This window comes from Nomascus leucogenys, chromosome 23 (genome assembly GCF_006542625.1).
Source record: "Nomascus leucogenys isolate Asia chromosome 23, Asia_NLE_v1, whole genome shotgun sequence".
NCBI classification, from domain to species: domain Eukaryota; kingdom Metazoa; phylum Chordata; class Mammalia; order Primates; family Hylobatidae; genus Nomascus; species Nomascus leucogenys.
In genome coordinates this window covers 23,849,790-23,868,939 of record NC_044403.1, presented here as the reverse complement: position 1 = coordinate 23,868,939, position 19,150 = coordinate 23,849,790, and the positions used below count along the sequence as shown (strand labels likewise).

Genomic DNA, 19,150 nt, shown 5'->3' with positions numbered 1-19,150 from the left:
CCATCCTTCACATTGCTTCCAGCTTAATATTTCCAAGACACTGCATTTGCAAATCCACTCCTCTGTTTAAAAATGTTTCAGTGACTTGCAACTTGTCTACAGTGCGAAGAATAAATTTATTAGCTTGTTTAAAGCCTTCTACAACCAGACCCCGACCGACCTTCACGTCCTATTGAGAGGTGACAGCCTGCTGGCGGTCCTCGCAGCCCTGGCTCGCTCTTGGCGTCCCCTCGGCCTTGGCGCCCACTCTGGCCGTGCTTGAGGGGCCCTTCAGCCCGCCGCTGCACTGTGGGAGCTCCCTTCTGGGCTGGCGAAAGCCAGAGCCAGCACCCTCAGCTTGAGGGGAGGTGTGGAGGGAGAGGCGCCGGCGGGAACCGGGGCAGCGCGGCGCTTGTGGGCCAGCCGAGTTCCCGGTGGGCGTGGGCTCGGCGGGCCCCGCACTCGGAGCGGCCGGCCCCGCCAGCCACGGGCAGTAAGAGGCTTAGCATCTGGGCCAGCAGCTGATGTGCTCCATTTCTCGCCGGGCCTCCCTGTGCGGGGCAGGGCTCTGGACCTGCAGCCCGCCATGCCTGAGCAGCGACCAAGCCATGGACTCCTGCGCGGCCCAAGCCTCCCTGACGAGCACCGCCCCCTGCTCCACGGTGCCCAGTCCCATCCACCGCCCAAGGGCTGAGGACTGCAGGCGCACAGCACAGGACTGGCGGGCAGCTCCACCTGTGGCCCCGGTACAGGATCCACTGGGTGAAGCCAGCTGGGCTCCTGAGTCTACAGGGGACTTGGAGAACCTTTATGTCTAGCTAAGGGATTGTAAATACACCAATCAGCACTCTGTATCTAGCTCAAGGTTTGTAAACACACCAATCAGCACCCTGTGTCTAGCTCAAAGTTTGTGAATGCACCAATTGGCACTCTGTATCCAGTTAATCTGGTGGGGACTTGGAGAACATTTATGTCTAGCTAAGGGATTGTGAATGCACCAATCGGCACTCTGTATCTAGCTCAAGGTTTGTAAATGCACCAATCAGCACTCTGCATCTAGCTCAGGGTTTGTCAATACACCAATCAACACTCTGTATCTAGTTCATCTAGTGGGGACCTGGGGAACTTTTGTGTCTAGCTCAGGGACTGCAAACGCACCAATCAGTAACCTGTGAAAACAGACCAATCAGCTCTCTGTAAAATGGACCAATCAGCAGGATGTGGGTGGGGCCAGATAAGAGAATAAAAGCAGGCTGCCCAAGCTAGCTGCGGTAATCTCTGGGGTCTGCTTACGACAGTGTGGAAGGTTTGTTCTGTTGCTCTATGGGTCCACGCTGCCTGTAAGAACTTGTAACACTCCCTGTGAAGGTCTGCAGTTTCACTCCTGAAGCTAGTGAGACCACGAACCCACCGGGAAGAATGAAGAACTGCAGTACGCGCTGCCTTAAAAACTTAGCAGCCACTGCGAAGGTCTGCAGCTTCATTTCTGAGCCAGTGAAACCACAAACCCACCAAAAGGAAGAAACGCCGAACACCTCAGAACAGAAAGAATAAACTCCGGACCTTTAAGAACTGTAACACTAGCCGCGCGTGGTGGCTCACGCTTGTAATCCCAGCACTTTGGGAGGCTGAGGCCGGTGGGTCAGGAGATGGAGACCACGGTGAAACCCTGTCTTTACTAAATAATGCAAAAAAATTAGCCAGGTGTGGGGGCGGGTGCTTGTAGTCCCAGCTACTGAGAGAGGCTGAGGCAGGAGAATGGCGTGAACCTGGCAAGTGGAGCTTGCAGTGAGCTGAGATTGTGCCACTGCACTCCAGCCGGGGCGACCGAGCGAGACTCCGTCTCAAAAACAAAAGAAAAACTCACTGTGAGGGTCTGCGGCTTCAGTCTTGAGTCAGTGAGACCAAGAACCCATCAATTCTGGACGCTTATCACTTTCTATTCCTCCAATGGTGCTTCTTATGGATGATTCATATCCTAGGAGTGTGTGTGTGTGGGATGGGGTTTGAAGCAATACGGTAAAAAAACCTAGCGTACTTTCTATTTTAGAGGTGTCAACTTACGACACAACAGTTATTTTAAAACTTTGTTTTTACGCAGAAACAGATGTTATAGGATGGAATGCAACATTTTTATGGGCCTGTGGGCCATTTGTACATCTTTGGAGAAATGGCTATTTAAATACTCTGCCCATTAATTCTAAACAAAACTAAGACTTCAAAGACCCTCTAAGGATTTTGCTGGGCCACATTCTAAGACCCTGAGGGGTATTATTTCCTCGTCCTCTCCAAACTGCCCAAGTCGGAAGCAGGTGACAAACTGACCCTTTCCAGGGTCACCTTTTGTAAGTTCCCACCTCCAAGCTTTTCGACAGCTTGTAACACTGGCTCCTCTCTCTCCAAAAGCCTTTCCTTCAAGTCCCAGCAACTCTCCCTGACCCTGCTGGGAAGGCGCACCAATTACCTGTCATTCCTGGAAAGCTCCTAGCATAAGATGATCCCATTGATCATCTCCCAGAACCAGACTTTCTGAAAAGTTAAGGACCAGCTAGTCCAATCCCTCACTGAATAAAGGAGAAGCAAAGTCCAGGGAGGCGAGGTGATGCGTTGTCCTCCTGATTAGCAGGTGAGCTCCTGGCAGGGCTGGGGTTTCATCTTTTGGGCTCTGCAAGGTCCTGCCAGGCACGGGCCAGAAACAATTGAGAACCTCGTCATCTGGACGGCCTTTCACTGACACCATCTCTCCGCATGGAGGAGCCGCTGGGGTGCGCAGGGCAGGTGTCGTCCGTTTCAGAGGTAAAATAACCGAGCTGCAGACCTCCAGAGGCCAACTAGAGCCGGGGTCAGAAGACAGGTTTCCCGTCTCAGAGCCAGCGCCCGTCCCTGGGCATTAGAACATCGGCTGATGTTTCATCTGGTCAGGCAACCATCCAGCGCTTCCTACACCTGGCGCTAATCGGCGGCGATTAAGCTCACACCCCGTAGCTGGCGGAGAGTAGCGGGAGGAGGCACCCAGCCCTGGGGTCGAGATACAAGTTCCCGAGCGCTCAAACCACGCCCCTCTACATTCCGACTGCTTCATGTTCGCGCGCTTCCCAGAGTGCGCATGCGCAGCGGCGGGGGTGGTTCTCCGGCAGCCTTTCACTGAGGGGAGCCGCCAGTTTCAAATTCAGCGGCGTTTACCCTGATTCCCGGGGCCTGGCTTTCAGCGTAGCAATTCTGCCGGCGAAGAAGGTGAGCGCAGTGCTGCGTGGCAGCAGAGCTAAAGACGAGGAGCAGTGGGACGAGGAAGGGCAGACTCTGGTGAAATCGCAAACTGGGCGTCTGTTCTGGCGCGGGACCCCTGTAGGCAAAGGTGGGTGGCCAGTCCGGAGCGGGAAAACATTCCGGAAGTGGAGGGCGGGGCCAGCGTGATTGACAGGCGGGAACCCCTGTGCGGGGACGGGGAAGGCCTATGAAGGTTGTTCCTGCGGTGGAACTGGGCGGTGCGCAGGAGTGGGCATTAACAGCAGCCGCGTGTCTGGGTCTTACATTTGGCCCAGCTGTATTGAGCTTTTCATGGATTATCTTACGTAGATAAGACACTGCAACAGTGAGTGAGCACTGTAACCCACCTGTCTCTTACAGATGCAGAAACTGAGCCCCAGAGATAGTAACTTTAGCAAGGATACAGCTGGGATCCTAAACTTGGCAGTCTGAGCCCAGAGCCGATAAAGTTAGCTGCATGAGTCTAGCTTCCCCTAGGGCGGGAATCGAGGCGGAGCAGGGTACAGTACAGAGGCCAGGGATGAGTGCAGTTGACCAGATTGTTGACGGAAGTGTCATAAAAGTGGACTTAAATGCTAATAAGCAGCTGGTTGGGTTCCACACAGGGTGTGAGCTCAGGATGCACATGGGAGGGGACACAGGGCCAGAGCAAGGTGGGAATGCGGGTGTATTATGGGTCAGGCCGTCCTCCAGCTGGTGGAGCACCGCAGCACTGCAGTGTGTGGCCCTGGCTTAACAGCAGCGCGGAAAAGCTTTTCTCTTGGGGCTGTGGTGCTTTCCAGGTGTGTGAAGTTAAAACATTTTAGGGCCATACATACGGTAGATAGTACCTGCCACATAGTTGTCTTGGTCAGCCCCGGCTGCCATAACAAAATACCATAAACTGGGTGGCTTTGACACACAAATGTGTTTTCTCACAGTCCCAGAGGCTTGGGATGTCCAAGATCAATGTGGGGAGGACACAACTGAGCCCACAGCAATAGTCTGTATTCCGTAATGAGTGATAATTGGGGACTGAAGAAAATGAACACTTTAAGAACTAATATGTTCCAGAAGTGCTTTCATAACTCTAACCGCGTTTAATGAGCATGAGATTTGCTGTCCTGGTGTGTGCCTTGGCACTGTCGTCCTCCACACAGCCAACCTGAAGAGGGCTGAACAAGTCACTGCAAATGTTTTTAATAGGGCTTAGTGCATCCGTTATGCTCAGATTTATCTAAACTTCTATGATTTAGCCTGTGCTGCTTCTGGAATAATGAGATCCATAATTACCACTGACGGGGAAGTGAAATAATACTTACGTTTCGTCTGTAGTATTAGTGTTGTCATTCTAGAGTTTGGAACCAAGTCTGTCTTTTTTATCCCACTTACCCTGGTGGAAGGAAAAGTGAGGAGATAGAAAGTTTCAGGTGGTTTGGGGGTCTGGCAGATGTGGTTCAAATCCTGAGTTCAAGCACTTGCTGAGTGACCTTGGGCAAGTCACTTAAGTTTACTGAGTCTCAGTTTCTTTCTCTATAGAGCTTATAAAAATACCACACAGGGTTGTTGTGGGGTTATGTGAAAATGGTTTGAAACCATTAAAGAACTGGCCATTTAACTAGATAGGTATTCAAGTCGTGGGACCTCTGTTACCCAGCCTCGGAAGAGAAACCTTTACTTACAGCCCCCATGTCTGGCTGGCTACTCATTGGTTCATCAGATTTTTGCTGAATGCCTATGAGGTGTTGAAGCACCTAGTTCTGAGTCCTGGAGCCAGACAAGAGCAAGATAGACAAGGTTCCTCTATTTATGGAACTTATATTCCAGTGAGGAAAAATAAATAGGTTCAGATGGTGCTAAGAGCTATGAAGAAATTAAATACAGAGTAATGTGATTTTTAAAAAGTGACTTAGAGCAAGCTAGGGGGTGAGGAGTGGGGGTGGTGTTTGACCACTGTCCAGTGGCCAGACAGCCTGAGAGGCTTCTCTGAGGAGGTGAGCCGAGGCCTGGATATTGAGGACTCCCACTCCTCCAGGCCAAGGGGAGCAGCAAGGGCAAGGTCTGAGCTGAGTAGATGAGGCTGGGAGCCTGACCAGTCTCAGGCTGACCGGTGCTCTGTCTTGAGAGGAGCTGCTGGTCAGCTTTTTCTCTTGGGATTCAGAACGAGGAGACATGAAGACTTTTTACTTGGCAGTGGGAGCTGAAGCTGAAAGGTCCAGGGGCTGACGAGGCTACGGGCAAGCGAAAGTTTGGGGTAAACAGAAACCGAGTGCGCTGAGGGAGTGAGATTGTGGCTGTGTCTGGCACCTGGCTGAGCAGGAGAGTGAACCCTGTGGGTGTGTGTTTGCTGGTGACGTTCCTGGAGCTGTCTTGAAGTTCGAGCTACCTTGCATCTCTAGTCTGCTTCTGTTTTTGGCTTTTCCAGATAGTTTCAATTCTTACTCTGTGAACCTCCCTTCAGTGAACCTCCCTTTACTTATGCTGGATATCTCTTGCAGCCGGATGAGCTTCACTAAAGCACAAGTCACTTGGACCTGGATTCAAATCCCTGATTTTCCACTTTTTAGCTGTGACTTTGAGCAATTATTTCTGTAAGCATCAGTATCCAGTAGCTATATCCTTATAGTGTTGTATAGATTAAGTGAGATAATAAAAGCAAAAGACCCTGTAGAGTGTTTAACACATAGCAGGTACTCAAAATTTGTTAGGTACCTTTACTTCCCCTTTCCTTCATGTGTTAAAGCTTTTTCGGCACATACCCCTCTCTCAGGATTGAATTTTCATCATGTTTTTTAATTACCCTTCTTGTAATAATTCCTCTACCTCTGTAGTCATGTTTTTCTTTTTTCATTTTTTCTTGTCCCCAGAATGTCTAACAAAACAGCCAAATACACCTCTGTAAAGACAGAGGGTAAAATAGTGCTAGTTCTGTGAGTTCTCTCTTCTTGTGCAGATCCATAAACTGCCACCAATCTGTAGTCATTTTAATTGTCCTTAAACTGAAGAGCATCGTGGCAACTACCTTTCCCCTTGTAGATAGAGTGACACTATCACTAGTCTTATTGAGGCCAAAGTTATAAAGATGGGCTCTCCATCTACTAATATTAATAAAATGGGTTTGGGACTTACTAACATTTGTGCTTAGAAGAGACAGATGTAGCAAATAGCTTGGAGAAGTGAATTCCAAAGAGAGAGGTGTGGGAACCAGGATGGAAGAGTCAGGCCTCCAGATAGTGATTCAAGGAAGAAAGGAGAGGTAAACGCTATCTCAGAGATAATTAGGGTCAGAAGAGGAGAAAAAAAAAGATGACGTCAATGTGGAGCAGAGTTTTTCTTAGACCTTAGCCTAGCAAGGAAAGAGAAATGCCTGGTCTCAGTACTGGGAAGCTGTTTCAGCCAGAGCTCTGTGGCTGTGAAGAGAGCTCTCCTGTCTGGAGCCAAACAGAAAGCTCGTAGGTCTTGAGGCCAGAAAAATTAGTAGGAGGCGGTTCTGGTTAGTGCTGGAAATGGAGGCCAGGATGAACCAAGAAGCAAACTAAAGATACTTGTAAGATAAGGACGTGTAGGCCAGGTGCGGTGGCTCACGCCTGTAATCCCAGCACTTTGGGAGGCTGAGGTGGGCAGATCCACGAGGTCAGGAGATCGAGACCATCCTGGCTAACACGGTGAAACCCCATCTCTACAAAAAAAAAAATACAAAAATACAAAAAAATTAGCCGGGCGTGGTGGCGGGTGCCTGTAGTCCCAGCTACTTGGGAGGCTGAGGCAGGAGAATGGCGTGAACCCGGGAGGCGGAGCTTTCAGTGAGCTGAGATCGTGCCACTGCACTCTAGCCTGGGCGACAGAGCGAGACTCTGTCTCAAAAAAAAAATATATATATAAAAAAATATATATATATATATATAGACGTGTATGTTAACTTGCGCTATCCAAACAAGCTGTGCTTATGGTCCTCTGCCTGTGCGTCATGATTTTCCAGGACTTCACAATGGGATAAAGTGAAGTAGCTTTGGCTTGTGAATGTGCATTGCAGAGACATGGGAGAAGAAAGCTGCAAAAGTAATTATAAGCAACACCCTTGATCCTAGGGGTGCTCGTCTTTGAGAAGAGAGCTGTAAGCCTTTTGTAGAGGCATTAGAAAGGTATCCGAGCCACGGTGAAATGGCAGGGGATATTTGGTTTAGGGGCTTTTCTGGTCTGCATTCTGCTAGAGCCGTTAAATGTCGCTAGATGGATTGCGTGATTCTGGTATGGCCTCATGTGGACCTGCGAAGAATGGAGAGAACATGGTCTCTGCTCCCCAGAAAAATGTACAACTCAAGGAGAAATTTGGTAACAAATGTGGAGACTGCTCTTAGATACTGCTCTAGATTTCAAGCCACTTCTTCCTGGACCATGAGAGAGCTACCTAATGTTCTATTTATTTTTCCTAGGTCCATGGCTAATGAAACACAGAAGGTTGGTGCCATCCATTTTCCTTTTCCCTTCACGCCCTATTCCATCCAGGAAGACTTCATGGCAGAGCTGTACCGGGTTTTGGAGGCTGGCAAGATTGGGATATTTGAGAGTCCAACTGGCACTGTGAGTATGAATAGTGAGAGATACTGATAAAGACAACGGCAGCCGTGCTAGCTTTTTCTGTTTGCCTGTCCAGAGATTTTCATCGTTTGAAGTTGGACAGAGTAGTCTCTCAGTTTATCTTTCTGGGTAATAGTCACTTCCTCTATTAAAGTCTTTTTTTTTTTTTTTTTTTTTTTTTTTTAAGACGGAGTCTCGCTCTGTCGCCCAGGCTGGAGTGCAGTGGGGCGATCTTGGCTCACTGCAAACTCCGCCTCCCGGGTTCACGCCATTCTCCTGCCTCAGCCTCCCGAGTAGCTGGGACTACAAGCGCCTGCCACCACGCCCGGCTAATTTTTTGTAGTTTTAATAGAGACGGGGTTTCACCGTGTTAGCCAGGATGATCTCAATCTCCTGACCTCGTGGTCCGCCCGCCTCGGCCTCCCAAAGTGCTGGGATTACAGGCGGGAGCCATCGCGCCCTGCCTAAAGTCTTAAACATAGCTCCGTGGTCTGAGAAAAATTAGGCTAAAGTCATTGGTACCTACCTCTAACGGTAGATAAGACGGCTTTCTTACCAACTCTTTTCCCTCCCTTTCCCCATCCTTCAAATATAATTCTAAGTCTTAGTCTCTGCTGAGTGAACCAGTGTGTTATGATTATGTTTTGAACATAATTTTGTCTTGAACAATATGTCTTAATATTCTGTTTTTCTAGAGTTAATAATTGCCTTTTTAAAGTTAGTTTAGTTTTTAATATACATATGCCAGTTCCTCCCCCATCATCCAGTGGCCTCTCAATATGATTTTCCATACAGATAACTCCTGTCTTAGTCGGCCAGGACTGCCATAGTAAAATACCATAGACTGGATGACTTAACAGGAATTTATATTCTCACCATTCTGGATGCTGGAAAGTTGAAGATCCAGGTTCTGGCAGCGTTCTGGTTCTGGGGAGGGGTCTCTTCCTGGCTTGCAGATGGCTGCCTTCTTGCTGTGGAGCAAGAAAAAAAGAGGAGGAGAAAAATCTTTGGTGTCTCTTTCTCTTTTATGAGGACAAGGGCTGCTCCCTTATGGCTGCTCCCTTATGACCTTTTACCCTTGAAGGCCAGATCTGTAGTGCAGTCACATGGCGGGGTTAGGATTTCAACATACGTTTGTTAAGATGGGGAGTCTATGTGGCCCGGGCTGGTCTCGAACTCAAGCAGTCCTCCCCTCTCAGCCTCCCAAGTACCTGGTGGCTGGCAAGATCCTAGATTACGGGTGCACACCACCATACAGCTTCTTTTGTTTTGTTTTTATTCTTTAAAAACGTTTCTTTAACGTGCATTTTGGTGGGGATACAATTCGGTTCACAGCAGTGACCAATTCCATTTTTACCTTGGAGCCCTCCTGGAATCCTCCATCCTTTCCCTGTCATTTGAATTAGTTGCTCCTCAGACTGACTTGACAGATTTCAGCATGAGTGTTGGTGGGGACAGACGGCCGCACCCACACCACTTCAGGGTATATGTCCGTTTGGAGGCTTTCGTCAAATGTCTGGCGGTCCTGGGCTGCCTGTGTATGCTGAAGAACAGGGCACAGAAAGGCTGAGTCTGCAGGGCAGGCTGGCTGTGGCTGCCAGGCTGGGCTCCTTTGTTGGGGGCCTCCAGTTGCCAGCACATCTGTGGGATTTTCCCTAGAGTCTTCGGTCTCTCCAGAGCAGGTGCCTCTAAGCTCTGGCCCAGCAGGTACAGGGGCTGAAGACCAATAGCCGGTCTTCCTGGAGGTGGTCTGGGGAATGGGGCTCCAGGTGGAGAGTCCTCCTCAGTGCCTGCTTTCAGCCTGGCCCTCCTACCCCTCCCTCTTGCCTCCTCAATCTGCTGGTTGCCTCCAGGGCTCTCCTAGCTCAGCATCCACTGAGAGCCCACTTCCTGTCTTCTGCAAGGAGCAGGAGCAGGGATTGCAACCTGGGGATCTAATTGTTCTTGAAAAGAATTTCAACCCGTCCCTTTGTTTTCAGTGGGCTGCCGTGTACCTACCACTTACTGAGTCTTTCTGAGAGTGAGTGGGGGAGATCTCTGGGGACAGTTGGGCTTGAGTGTCTCTGCCGAATCACTTCCATGTCTCCGTCTTCTTTCCCTCGCTCCTAAAACATATTACTCCTTCCACTTTCTTTGTTTTTGTGGGTGTAAGCCTCCATATTACTTTGGTTAATTTTAGTGTTCTTTGGAACACAGATGAGTGCATGTTCATTCTGCCTTGTTTAATTTTAGAGACAGGGTGTTGCTCTGTTGCCCAGGGCAGAGTGCAGTGTTAAGATCATGGTTCACTGCAGCCTCGACCTTCTGGCGTCAAGTGATCCTCCCACCTCAGCTTCCTGAGCAGCTGGGACTACAGGTGTGTACCATCACACCTAGCTAATTTTTTAGTTTGTAGAAATGAGATCTCACTATGCTGCTCAGCCCGGTGGTCTTAAACCCCTGGGCTCAATCAATCCTCCCGCCTTGGCCTCCCATAGTGCTGAGATTACAGGCATGAGCCGCTGCATCTGACCCCTTTCACCTTGTTTAGCCTGACAACCCATCTTCTCCCTCTCAGGTCTTTCCATCTCAGTCTTCTGCACTCCAGGCTTCCGCGTCTTCTTCCTCTGCTCAGCCTTTAACTGTCGATGTTTCTGGTTCTATAGCCTCATCTTCTTGTGTGCACTCTCTGTGAATGTACCCTGTGGCTTTATTACCTTTGACATTCTTCTGTCTTCTAAATCATCTCCTGAATAGAGTGTTTTCTCCTGTCCTGGGTGTCCTGCGGCCCATAGGAGCAGCCATGCTGTGGGACACCCCGAGTGGGGTTTGTGTTACCTGTTGTGCCTTCCATGCCCTTCCCCACCTTGGATGCACAGGTGCCCCACCTTAGCTGCCTGAGATGCGGTTTATCCTTGATAGTCACCTTTTAAGCCTTATACAGGTCTATCAAGTTGAGTCACCGTTACAACTTGGTGTGTGCTGTGCCTTGTGTAACACTGTAGTTCCAGGAGTCCTCGAACCTGGAGTGCATGCTTTGCAGGGATCTATGATGCCCTTGAATTGTATGTTACATGTGAACCTGTGAGCATTTTCTAGGGGCTCTGCACCTTTGTGTCCTCAGCTCTGAGCCCCATGCTTGCTACAACCAGCAGGTGTTCAGAGTGAATGAATTTGCTTATCTTGGCATAAATCATTTAACTGTTGATGATACCTCAGGAAGGTGAGCCTTTGGGTATACATCCTTTTAACATTTTCCAGTCTAAAAGTTTTGTGGTCTTATTACAGGATGTAGAAAACAGTGGGCCTCAGTTATTCTTTTGTTGTTGTGCCGGAGTGTACCACGGTTGTTTTTGAAAGATAACTTTGACCATACCCTTAGGAACTTCCTCAGCTCACTTTCAAATAGAGGGCACTGGCTTTCTAACCATTGTGTCTCCCAGCCCAGTGACAGCTGAAGCTGACTGCTTCCAATGTCACAGGCAGCACAGAAGAGCCGCCCTCCAAGCGCTGCTGGGAAATGCTGCCTGGATCTCTGCCATTTACTTTCTATCAAAAGCTGAGGGAAATGGTACATGTGGGGCTTTCCTAAAAATATGGGATCCATCCATTTGTCAGCAGTGTCATTCTATCCTGTCCCAGGGCCTTGCAAGATTTTGATGAAAATTAATAGATCCCATATCCCAGAATAATGCTATTAATAATTTCATTATTATTACTTAATGATAGCAAAAAGTTAGCTAACTCCAACCGCTCAATTGTTATTTGCCAGGTAATCCTCTAATCCAGAGGATTTGGCCTTTTGTATGTGTTACTGTCCTGCTTACACCAGCTCTATGAGGAAGGCGCTGCTGTTGTCATTCCCATTTCTGCACTCGTGGGAACAAGCGTAGTGAGGCCAGCCTAAGCCACAGAGCTGCAGGTGGGGGAGGCAGCTGGAACCCTGGTGCCTGGCTGTGGAGTTTGAGGCTCTGACTCCTGTGCCGTGCTGCTGCCCCAACCCTAGTCATATGAGGTATTTCACCCCGCCCTGGATACTCTGAGATCCCCTCTGGGTTCAGCAGGCTCAAAGAGCTGACTGCCTGGAGCAGAAGGCACGGGATCCTCCACAGACTCCCCTGAGCTGAGTCCCCCTGTGGACACCAGGGCCACCTCCTTGTGGTGCTCCCTGAAGGGTCATCTCTGGAAGAACTGTATTGGTTCCCTGGGGCTGCCAGAGGAAAGCTTCACAAACTGGGGCTTAAACAACAGAAACTGACGTCCCACAGCACTGGAGGCCAGAGTCCGAGCTCAAGGTGTCAGCATGCTTGGTCCCTTCTGAGGGTGGCGAGGGAAAGGTCTCTTCAGGCCCATTGCTTGGCTTATAGGTGGCGTCTTCTCCTTGGGTATCATCACATCGCCTGCCTTCTGTGCATGTCTGCATCCACGTGTCCCCTTTCTAATGAGGATATTAGCCCTTTAGGCTGGGGCCCGTCCTAGTAGTCTCATCTTAACTAATTACATTTGCGATGGTCCTATTTCCAGATAAGGCCACATCCTGAGACACTGGGGGTTAGGATTTCAACATAGGAATTTGGGGGAATACTATTCCATCAGGCTCACGGAAAATTCTGGTCTTAAGTCAAGAGTATAGTGTTCTCCAGTCTGTGTGTGAAGGCGCACACCTATGGTCCCAGCCACTTGGGAGGCTGAGGCCAGAGAATTGTGTGAGATCAAGAGTTCTATACCAGCCTAAGCAGCATAGCAAGACCTCCTCAAAAACAGACAAAAAGAGTGGTGCTCTCCAGAGCGATTAGTTTGCTTTAAAAACAAAACAAAACGTAAACACTGGCACTCGTGACTGATCATCCTGTATCCACACATGAGCTGCACGAAGGCCGAGCGGTCACTCTGGCTCCCCATTGGCAAGTACTTGGGATTTCTTGCTCAGCATTTTGGGGCCTTAATTCTTTTAGGGGACTTCTTGTCTAATGTCTCACCTTCTTCTAATTATGTGAGATATTTACATATCATCTGATAAACTGCTTTAAATTTGTCTTCAGAACAGTGAGCTGGATAATTAAAGAAGCTTTTTCCTGCTTCTTGGGCCCAGTTTTCATTTCTTCTTTTTTCTGTTTTTCCTGGCTATTCTAGTGCTAATTTCCTTCCTTTCCTTTCCTTTCCTAGGCTGGTCTTAGAGCATCCTCTCATATGTACAGCCAGACCTTCTTTCAAGCTTTTATTAAAATGGGGAAAGGTCATTTGGGAGGCTTTGTTGTTTTCTGTTTCTAAAGATCATTTTTGTTCCTGCAGGGGAAGTCCTTAAGTCTTATTTGTGGGGCCCTTTCCTGGCTCCGTGACTTTGAACAGAAGAAGCGTGAAGAAGAGGCACGACTCCTTGAAACTGGAACTGGACCCTTACATGATGAGAAAGATGAATCCCTGTGTCTGTCTTCTTCCTGCGAAGGGGCTGCAGGCACCCCGAGGCCTGCCGGAGAACCGGCCTGGGTTACTCAGTTTGTGCAGAAGAAAGAAGAGAGGGACCTGGTGGACCGACTAAAGGTGAGACCTGGGGTATCCAGAAGTGGGAGTGATGGAGGAAACAGGGCTTCAGCGATTGTGCTGGGGCGATTCCGAGACTCAGGTAGTGCGTGTTCCTCTGCCGTTGCCGTGCCTCTCAGCTCTTCCATTAGCTCCTTGGGTCGATGGTGCTGCCGCTGTGCTGTCTTTTTTGAGCTGGAGGTCAGCAGGCCTTCTCCACACAAGGAACGGTTGGTGCCCATTTATTACTCACCTGGGAAAGGACCTGATCATTGCCATTGGCAACATGGTTCAGTGGCTGCAAATGGATCTGATGGAGAGCGTGTGGCTTTGGGATGAGTGTGCTGCCTTCCGCAGTGAGCAGCGAGGCCGGGACCTGCAGGGATGAGGTCCCGGGAGGGGATGTGGCAGCCCTTGAGTACTGGCCGGGGAAGGAGAGATGCCCCCAGTGAGGAGGCGCCGGGCTGAGCGGCCCAGACTCCTTAGGAGAGGCCTGGTTTTGGGCTTCCTGGTGATTTTCTTTTATGTCTGCCTCCTGTAGGCGGAGCAGGCCAGGAGGAAGCAGCGAGAAGAACGCCTGCAGCAGCTGCAGCACAGGGTGCAGCTCAAGTATGCAGCCAAGCGCCTGGTGAGCCTCATTTCTTGGGGGGGCAGGATTATGTCCAGGCAGGGTCGCTGTGCTTGGAGGCTCATGGGTGCGTGGCCAGGGCCTTGGTCTCCCCTCCATGACCCTCACTGGCTATGTGCTTCCATACAGAAGCTGGGCTGTAAGTGGTTGAGGTGTGGATCCTAGGAGTAGACCTCTCTCCAGCCAGGCAGCCAGGCCCATGTGAATGGGCGTGGTGTGCTTTGTCTCTGGCACATGGGGAGGTGGGTACTGGTGCTGAGACTTCTTCCTCCCTCCCCACCTCCACTACTCCTGTCCAGAGGCAGGAAGAAGAGGAAATGGAGAATCTCCTCCGTCTCAGCAGGGAGATGCTAGAGACAGGCCTGGGAGCTGAGCGGCCGGAGCAGCTGGAGTCTGGGGAGGAGGAGCTGGTCCTTGCCGAATACGAGAGTGATGAAGAGAAAAAGGCGGCGAGCGGGTGAGACAGAGGCGGCAGCGCTACCCTGCCCCAGGCCAGGGGACACCCTTGAAGACAGCTCTTTCCCTCATGCCACAGATGCCAGGAAGCACCTGGCGAGAGGCATGGTGGCCTCTGCCCTCTGCTCTAAGCCTTCCTCTAGGGTCCTTCCTAGGGTCCATGAGTGCCAGTGGCAGTGAGGACAGTCACCAGCCTGGCCTGTGTCCTCTCAGCTGTCCTCACGGCAGCTCAGGCAGGGCAGGAACATTTGTGTCTGCGCCTTATACACAAGGAGGCTGCAGCCCCACAAGGGGAGACACCTTGGCTGAGGCCACAAGCCTCAACAGTGGAGAGTGGGCTAGAACTCAGCCAGCCTGGCTCTAGATCTCAGGCTCTGAGGCAGCTGACTGCACTGGGTAACCTGTGAGGTGCCAACCATCAAGGCGTCCTTAGCCTGAGCTTTCCTTCTCTCATAAGGCCTCTGTTGGTCCAGACTCGAGGTTTCCACTTGATGAGCCATGAGCTGCTGGGTGACTTAGCCCTGAGCAGGCCACCCAGGCCATTTCAGGCCCACAGGATCCCTGGTGACAGCCCCGTTCCCATTCACACTGGAACCTCACCACCGTCCCTGAGTGTCTGCTCTGAGTGTGGCACTGTCCAGATGCTGTGGACATAAAAGGGAAGAAGACATGGAGGGGACAGTTAATAGACATGAAAACAAATGGCACCTATGTGAAATCAGCATGTTTGCCTACAAGGAAAACAAAATGGTGATGTGGATGGGGTGGGGGGCTGCACCTGATGATGAGTCCCATGTGTCCTGTGACATCCTGGCCACCACATCTGTCGGAGGGTAACTGCAAGAGACCCTCCGTGGATGTTCCTGAAGGTTCATCCCCGGCCTTCATGGTCTGTCTGCAGGGTGCCTTCTGACGCTACCTCCAGCCGCCATCCACCAGACACCAGCTTCCCCGCTGCCCTGAGCTTCCTCCAGTGCACCAGGCCTTCCTCTGTCCTGTCTGAGGATTTGCTCATGCAATGTGCTGTGGCCAAGCACCCTGCCCTCCTCCCTTGGCAGATGTCTTCCTGTCCTTTAAGGCCTGGCTCGGGTGTCGTCTTGGTGGCCTCGGGTGTCAGCCGCTCTGTTTTGCTCACGCACCTGCTTGTGCTTCTGTTGTTGCCTCCTCTCCCTGGCTGGGCTCGAGCTGCTTCAGGGCAGGAACCACATCTTTATAGTTTTATGTTCCCAGAGATGACCCAGTGTTTGGCATAGGGGTGTGCTCAATCAAATCGAGTTGACATGAATGAACAGATGCTGCCTCGTTGCAGTCTGGTAGCGTAATTCCAGGCTGTCCCTGCGGACCTCGACTTCTGCCCCTGCCCAGGGCAGAGACCACCGTGCTGCTTTATGCCTCGCTGTTGAGAGGGGTCATAAACAGTTTGTGCTCCATGAACCCTTCCTGCCCGCCTCCAAGGTCGTGTTTCTGCTCCCTCTCTTCTCCCATAGAGCCCGTGGGGACAAGGCAGGGAACTTGAGTGGAGATGGAGGTGGTGAATATTAGAGGAACAAAGTGCTCCTTCAGGTCGGGGCAAGAGCCATGGATCCTGCAGGTCAGCTTCCAGGGCTTCCCATGCCCTCGCGTTTCAGGAGATAATGTGAGCCTCAGAGGACCTGAGTTCTGAATAGAAAATTTTTGCTCTTCATTTCTTCACACACCCAGCCTCTCACTGAGCTCCTGCTGGCTTTGTCCAGCATGTGACATAAGATTGAATCCAAGCCTTTAAGATAGACCTGCTTGCTCTTTAGTGACCAGGAAGCCAAGCCTGTAATAATTACTCTTCTGATAGCCGAAGGCAGTTGTGTTCTGCTTTGTTAGAAAGGAATTTCAAGGTGAACAAAAATGTTTTCTTTTTATGTGATGTTCCCATAGGTAGCGTGTGCCTGTCAGATGGTTTTGTGTTTTCTGAGGAGCATAGACTAGTAGAGCTAGCTCAGTTTCAGGCCATGGGATGCAGGGCTGGCTTCCCCATCGACGCCTGGTGCTGATGGACTCTTCCTGCATTACTGGAAAGGGCAGACTGAGGCACTGACAAAAGAAGAGTTGTAACTGGTCATAAATGACAGCATCCTCTGTTCACTCGGTTGGTCAGTTGTAGCTTCATCCAGGAGATGGTCATGGGGTTCCTGCTGCATACCAAGCTCTAGGTGAGGCCACAGGGACTCAGCAGAAACAAGGCCAACCTGGGTCCTCCCTTGTGGACGTGACAGTCTGTGGGGAGGTAGACCAAGAGGAAGCGATGTTGAATGAGATAGGTGTTAAGAGCAGGGGCCATGAATCTGTGTCAGAGCAGCCAGACCTACCAGGGAAGGTTAAGAAGGCTTCCTGGAGGAGGTGATGTTTCTGCTGCTACCTCAGAGTTGACTGGGAGCTCATGAGGGGAGACAACATTCCAGGCACAGAACATCCAAAGGCCTGAGATGATGAAGAGCAAACATCCCCTCTGGGGCCTCAGAGGGGTCCAGCTTGCTGGAGGGAGGGCAGAGAGGAGAGCAGCCTGCCATGATTCCCGAGGCTTCCAACTCAAGACTTGGGTTTGGGGTGCTGAGCCCCTTTCTCCTTTTCACATTTCCCTACCCACAGACCTGAGCGGCTATGGGAGGTTGGGGTTGGCATTTGCCTGGGGGAGTTTCTGAGCGAGCAGCACCTGCTGCCATGGTGGAACCCATTGCTGGGAATGGCCAGGGCTCAGCACCAGTGCTCAGCAGATGCTCAGTGCATTTTGCTGAGTTTGCTGAGGGAAGACTGTTTTCTGTTCTCTCACACACACACAGAGTGGATGAGGATGAGGATGACCTGGAGGAAGAACACGTAACTAAGGTAACACGAGTGTCCTCAGCTGGTGCCGTGTTGGGGGCTATGGGCTGGGCTCTGCACCCCGGGGAGGAGGCTGGAGTCACTCGGCTACTTCTCACCCTCGTCTCCACAAAGGAGGAGTTTCCAGCGCTTGGACTCTGTTGCTTCCTGCACGCAACCTTGGTCCTAAGTTGCTCCTTTGGCCAGCTGCAGTGGACCCTGGAGGCCTCTCCTGGGTTCGGAGCCTGGGGAGACCTCTCCTGGGAGCAGGGACCTGGGGAGACCTCTCTTGAGTTCGGGGCCTGGGGAGTCCTCTCCTGGGTTCGGGGCCTGGGGAGTCCTCTCCTGGGTTCGGGGCCTGGGGAGTCCTCCTGGGAGCAGGGGCCTGGGGAGTCCTCTCCTGGGTTCGGGGCCTGGGGAGTCCCCTCCTGGGAGCAGGGCCATGCTTGCCACCCCAGGGCATCGAGGAACAGCTGTTCTGGGCTGAAGTCTGGGTGTTTTCTGTCCCTGCTGGGTGGTGCGGGTAGGACAGACACGAGTCCCCTGCCCTTTGGGTCTCTCATGGTGTGCTTCTCCCCTTGTCCGTGTTCCCATTTGCATGGAGGGCTATGGGTTGTGTATGGTCTGACATTTCCCATTTGGTTTCATTGATTTATGACTTGTTTTCTGTTGGAAGTAGGTATTTTCTCTGTATTTTCCTTTTTTCCTCCCTTCACTCTTGCCTTAGAGGAGTAGAGAGAGGGTATTCTGGTCAGCCTTCCTTTTTCCCTTTGGGGGATGTGTGTGACACACTCCCTCCCCTCCCACCGACAACCCACCCTCCCCAAGTGGGGACTCTTTGCCACGGGGGATGGTCACCCGTGTCCTAAGATTGGCCAACCCCCCAAAAGCGGTTGATTAGAGGCTGGATATCCTCGTGGAAGGAGCTGCCTTTGGGGCATCCGCTTGAACTTCTGGAGCTGTGGGTGACTTGGGAACCCTGGGTCCCTCGACAGATGCCTGACATGGGATATCGCTGTCCTGCTTCAGCTTTGTGCATTGGGAGCCGCTCCCTTTCCCCTCAGCCTCTCAGGCCCTGGCGTGCCTTGATGTTAGAGAATGCTGTGGGATGTTTTGGTTCCCTCTTTGAAGCGCCTTTCCTTCTCTCTGCTAGATTTATTACTGTAGTCGGACACACTCCCAGCTGGCCCAGTTCGTGCATGAGGTGAAGAAGAGCCCCTTTGGCAAGGATGTTCGGCTGGTCTCCCTCGGCTCCCGGCAGGTAAACAGTAGCCAGTGTTTCCACCGGGGGCCATCCTGCTCCTTTCCCCGCAACTTTGTCCTCCTCGTCCGGGCCTGGGAGATGCTGGGTCTACGACAGGCTGAACAGTGTGAGGAGCAGCCCCCTCCCTGGCCTGGCCAGCGCATCACTGGAAGGCAAAGGAGAGGTGGGCGGGGCAGGTCCACCTGTGTTGGTAGGATGTCATTTAGCCGGCACCATCTCTTTGCCTCTTTGTTTCTTCTTTGTTGCAGAACCTTTGTGTAAATGAAGACGTGAAAAGCCTAGGTTCTGTGCAGCTTATCAACGACCGCTGCGTGGACATGCAGAGAAGCAGGCACGGTAGCCACCGGGACCATGGTGTAGCCGCAGGTGGTCTGGAGAGAGTGAGGCAGGGATGGCAGTGACTGAAGACCATTAAGTGTCTTGCATAGAAAGAATGGCAGAGGAGACCCCACTTCCTTCCTGAGTCCCCTCTCCTTGGGAAAAACTGTTCCTACTCTCTGGGTCAGTGTCTGGTCCAAATCCTTGGCTTGGAGATGATTTTATAGGCTCTTCCTGGAGAACAAAAGTAAAACCTTATAGTGTTCTGATGAGACCACAGTAGGCAGTACTTGGGAGGGTCTTTTTTTTTTTTTTTTTTGAGACAGAATCTCGCTCTTTTGCCCAGG

At 51.2% G+C, this 19,150-nt stretch overlaps 1 protein-coding gene across 5 annotated transcripts in view; it reads left to right on the top strand.

Moving 5' to 3' along the window:
- The first annotated feature begins 3,108 nt into the window (after window positions 1-3,108).
- Window positions 3,109-19,150, top strand: part of DDX11 (DEAD/H-box helicase 11) — a 31,247-nt gene continuing 15,205 nt past the window's right edge. For 2 of the 5 annotated variants that reach the window (XM_030804642.1, XM_030804641.1), the window contains exons 1-7: window positions 7,663-7,806; window positions 13,075-13,323; window positions 13,844-13,930; window positions 14,230-14,387; window positions 17,200-17,245; window positions 18,375-18,482; window positions 18,734-18,821. In XM_030804642.1, coding sequence (XP_030660502.1) covers window positions 7,663-7,806; window positions 13,075-13,323; window positions 13,844-13,930; window positions 14,230-14,387; window positions 17,200-17,245; window positions 18,375-18,482; window positions 18,734-18,821 — 880 coding nt within the window. Of the gene's footprint in view, window positions 3,335-7,658; window positions 7,807-13,074; window positions 13,324-13,843; window positions 13,931-14,229; window positions 14,388-17,199; window positions 17,246-18,374; window positions 18,483-18,733; window positions 18,822-19,150 lie in introns of those variants that run through there. The other 3 variants (XM_004092129.3, XM_012502462.2, XR_001114747.2) reach the window with 3 other exon arrangements.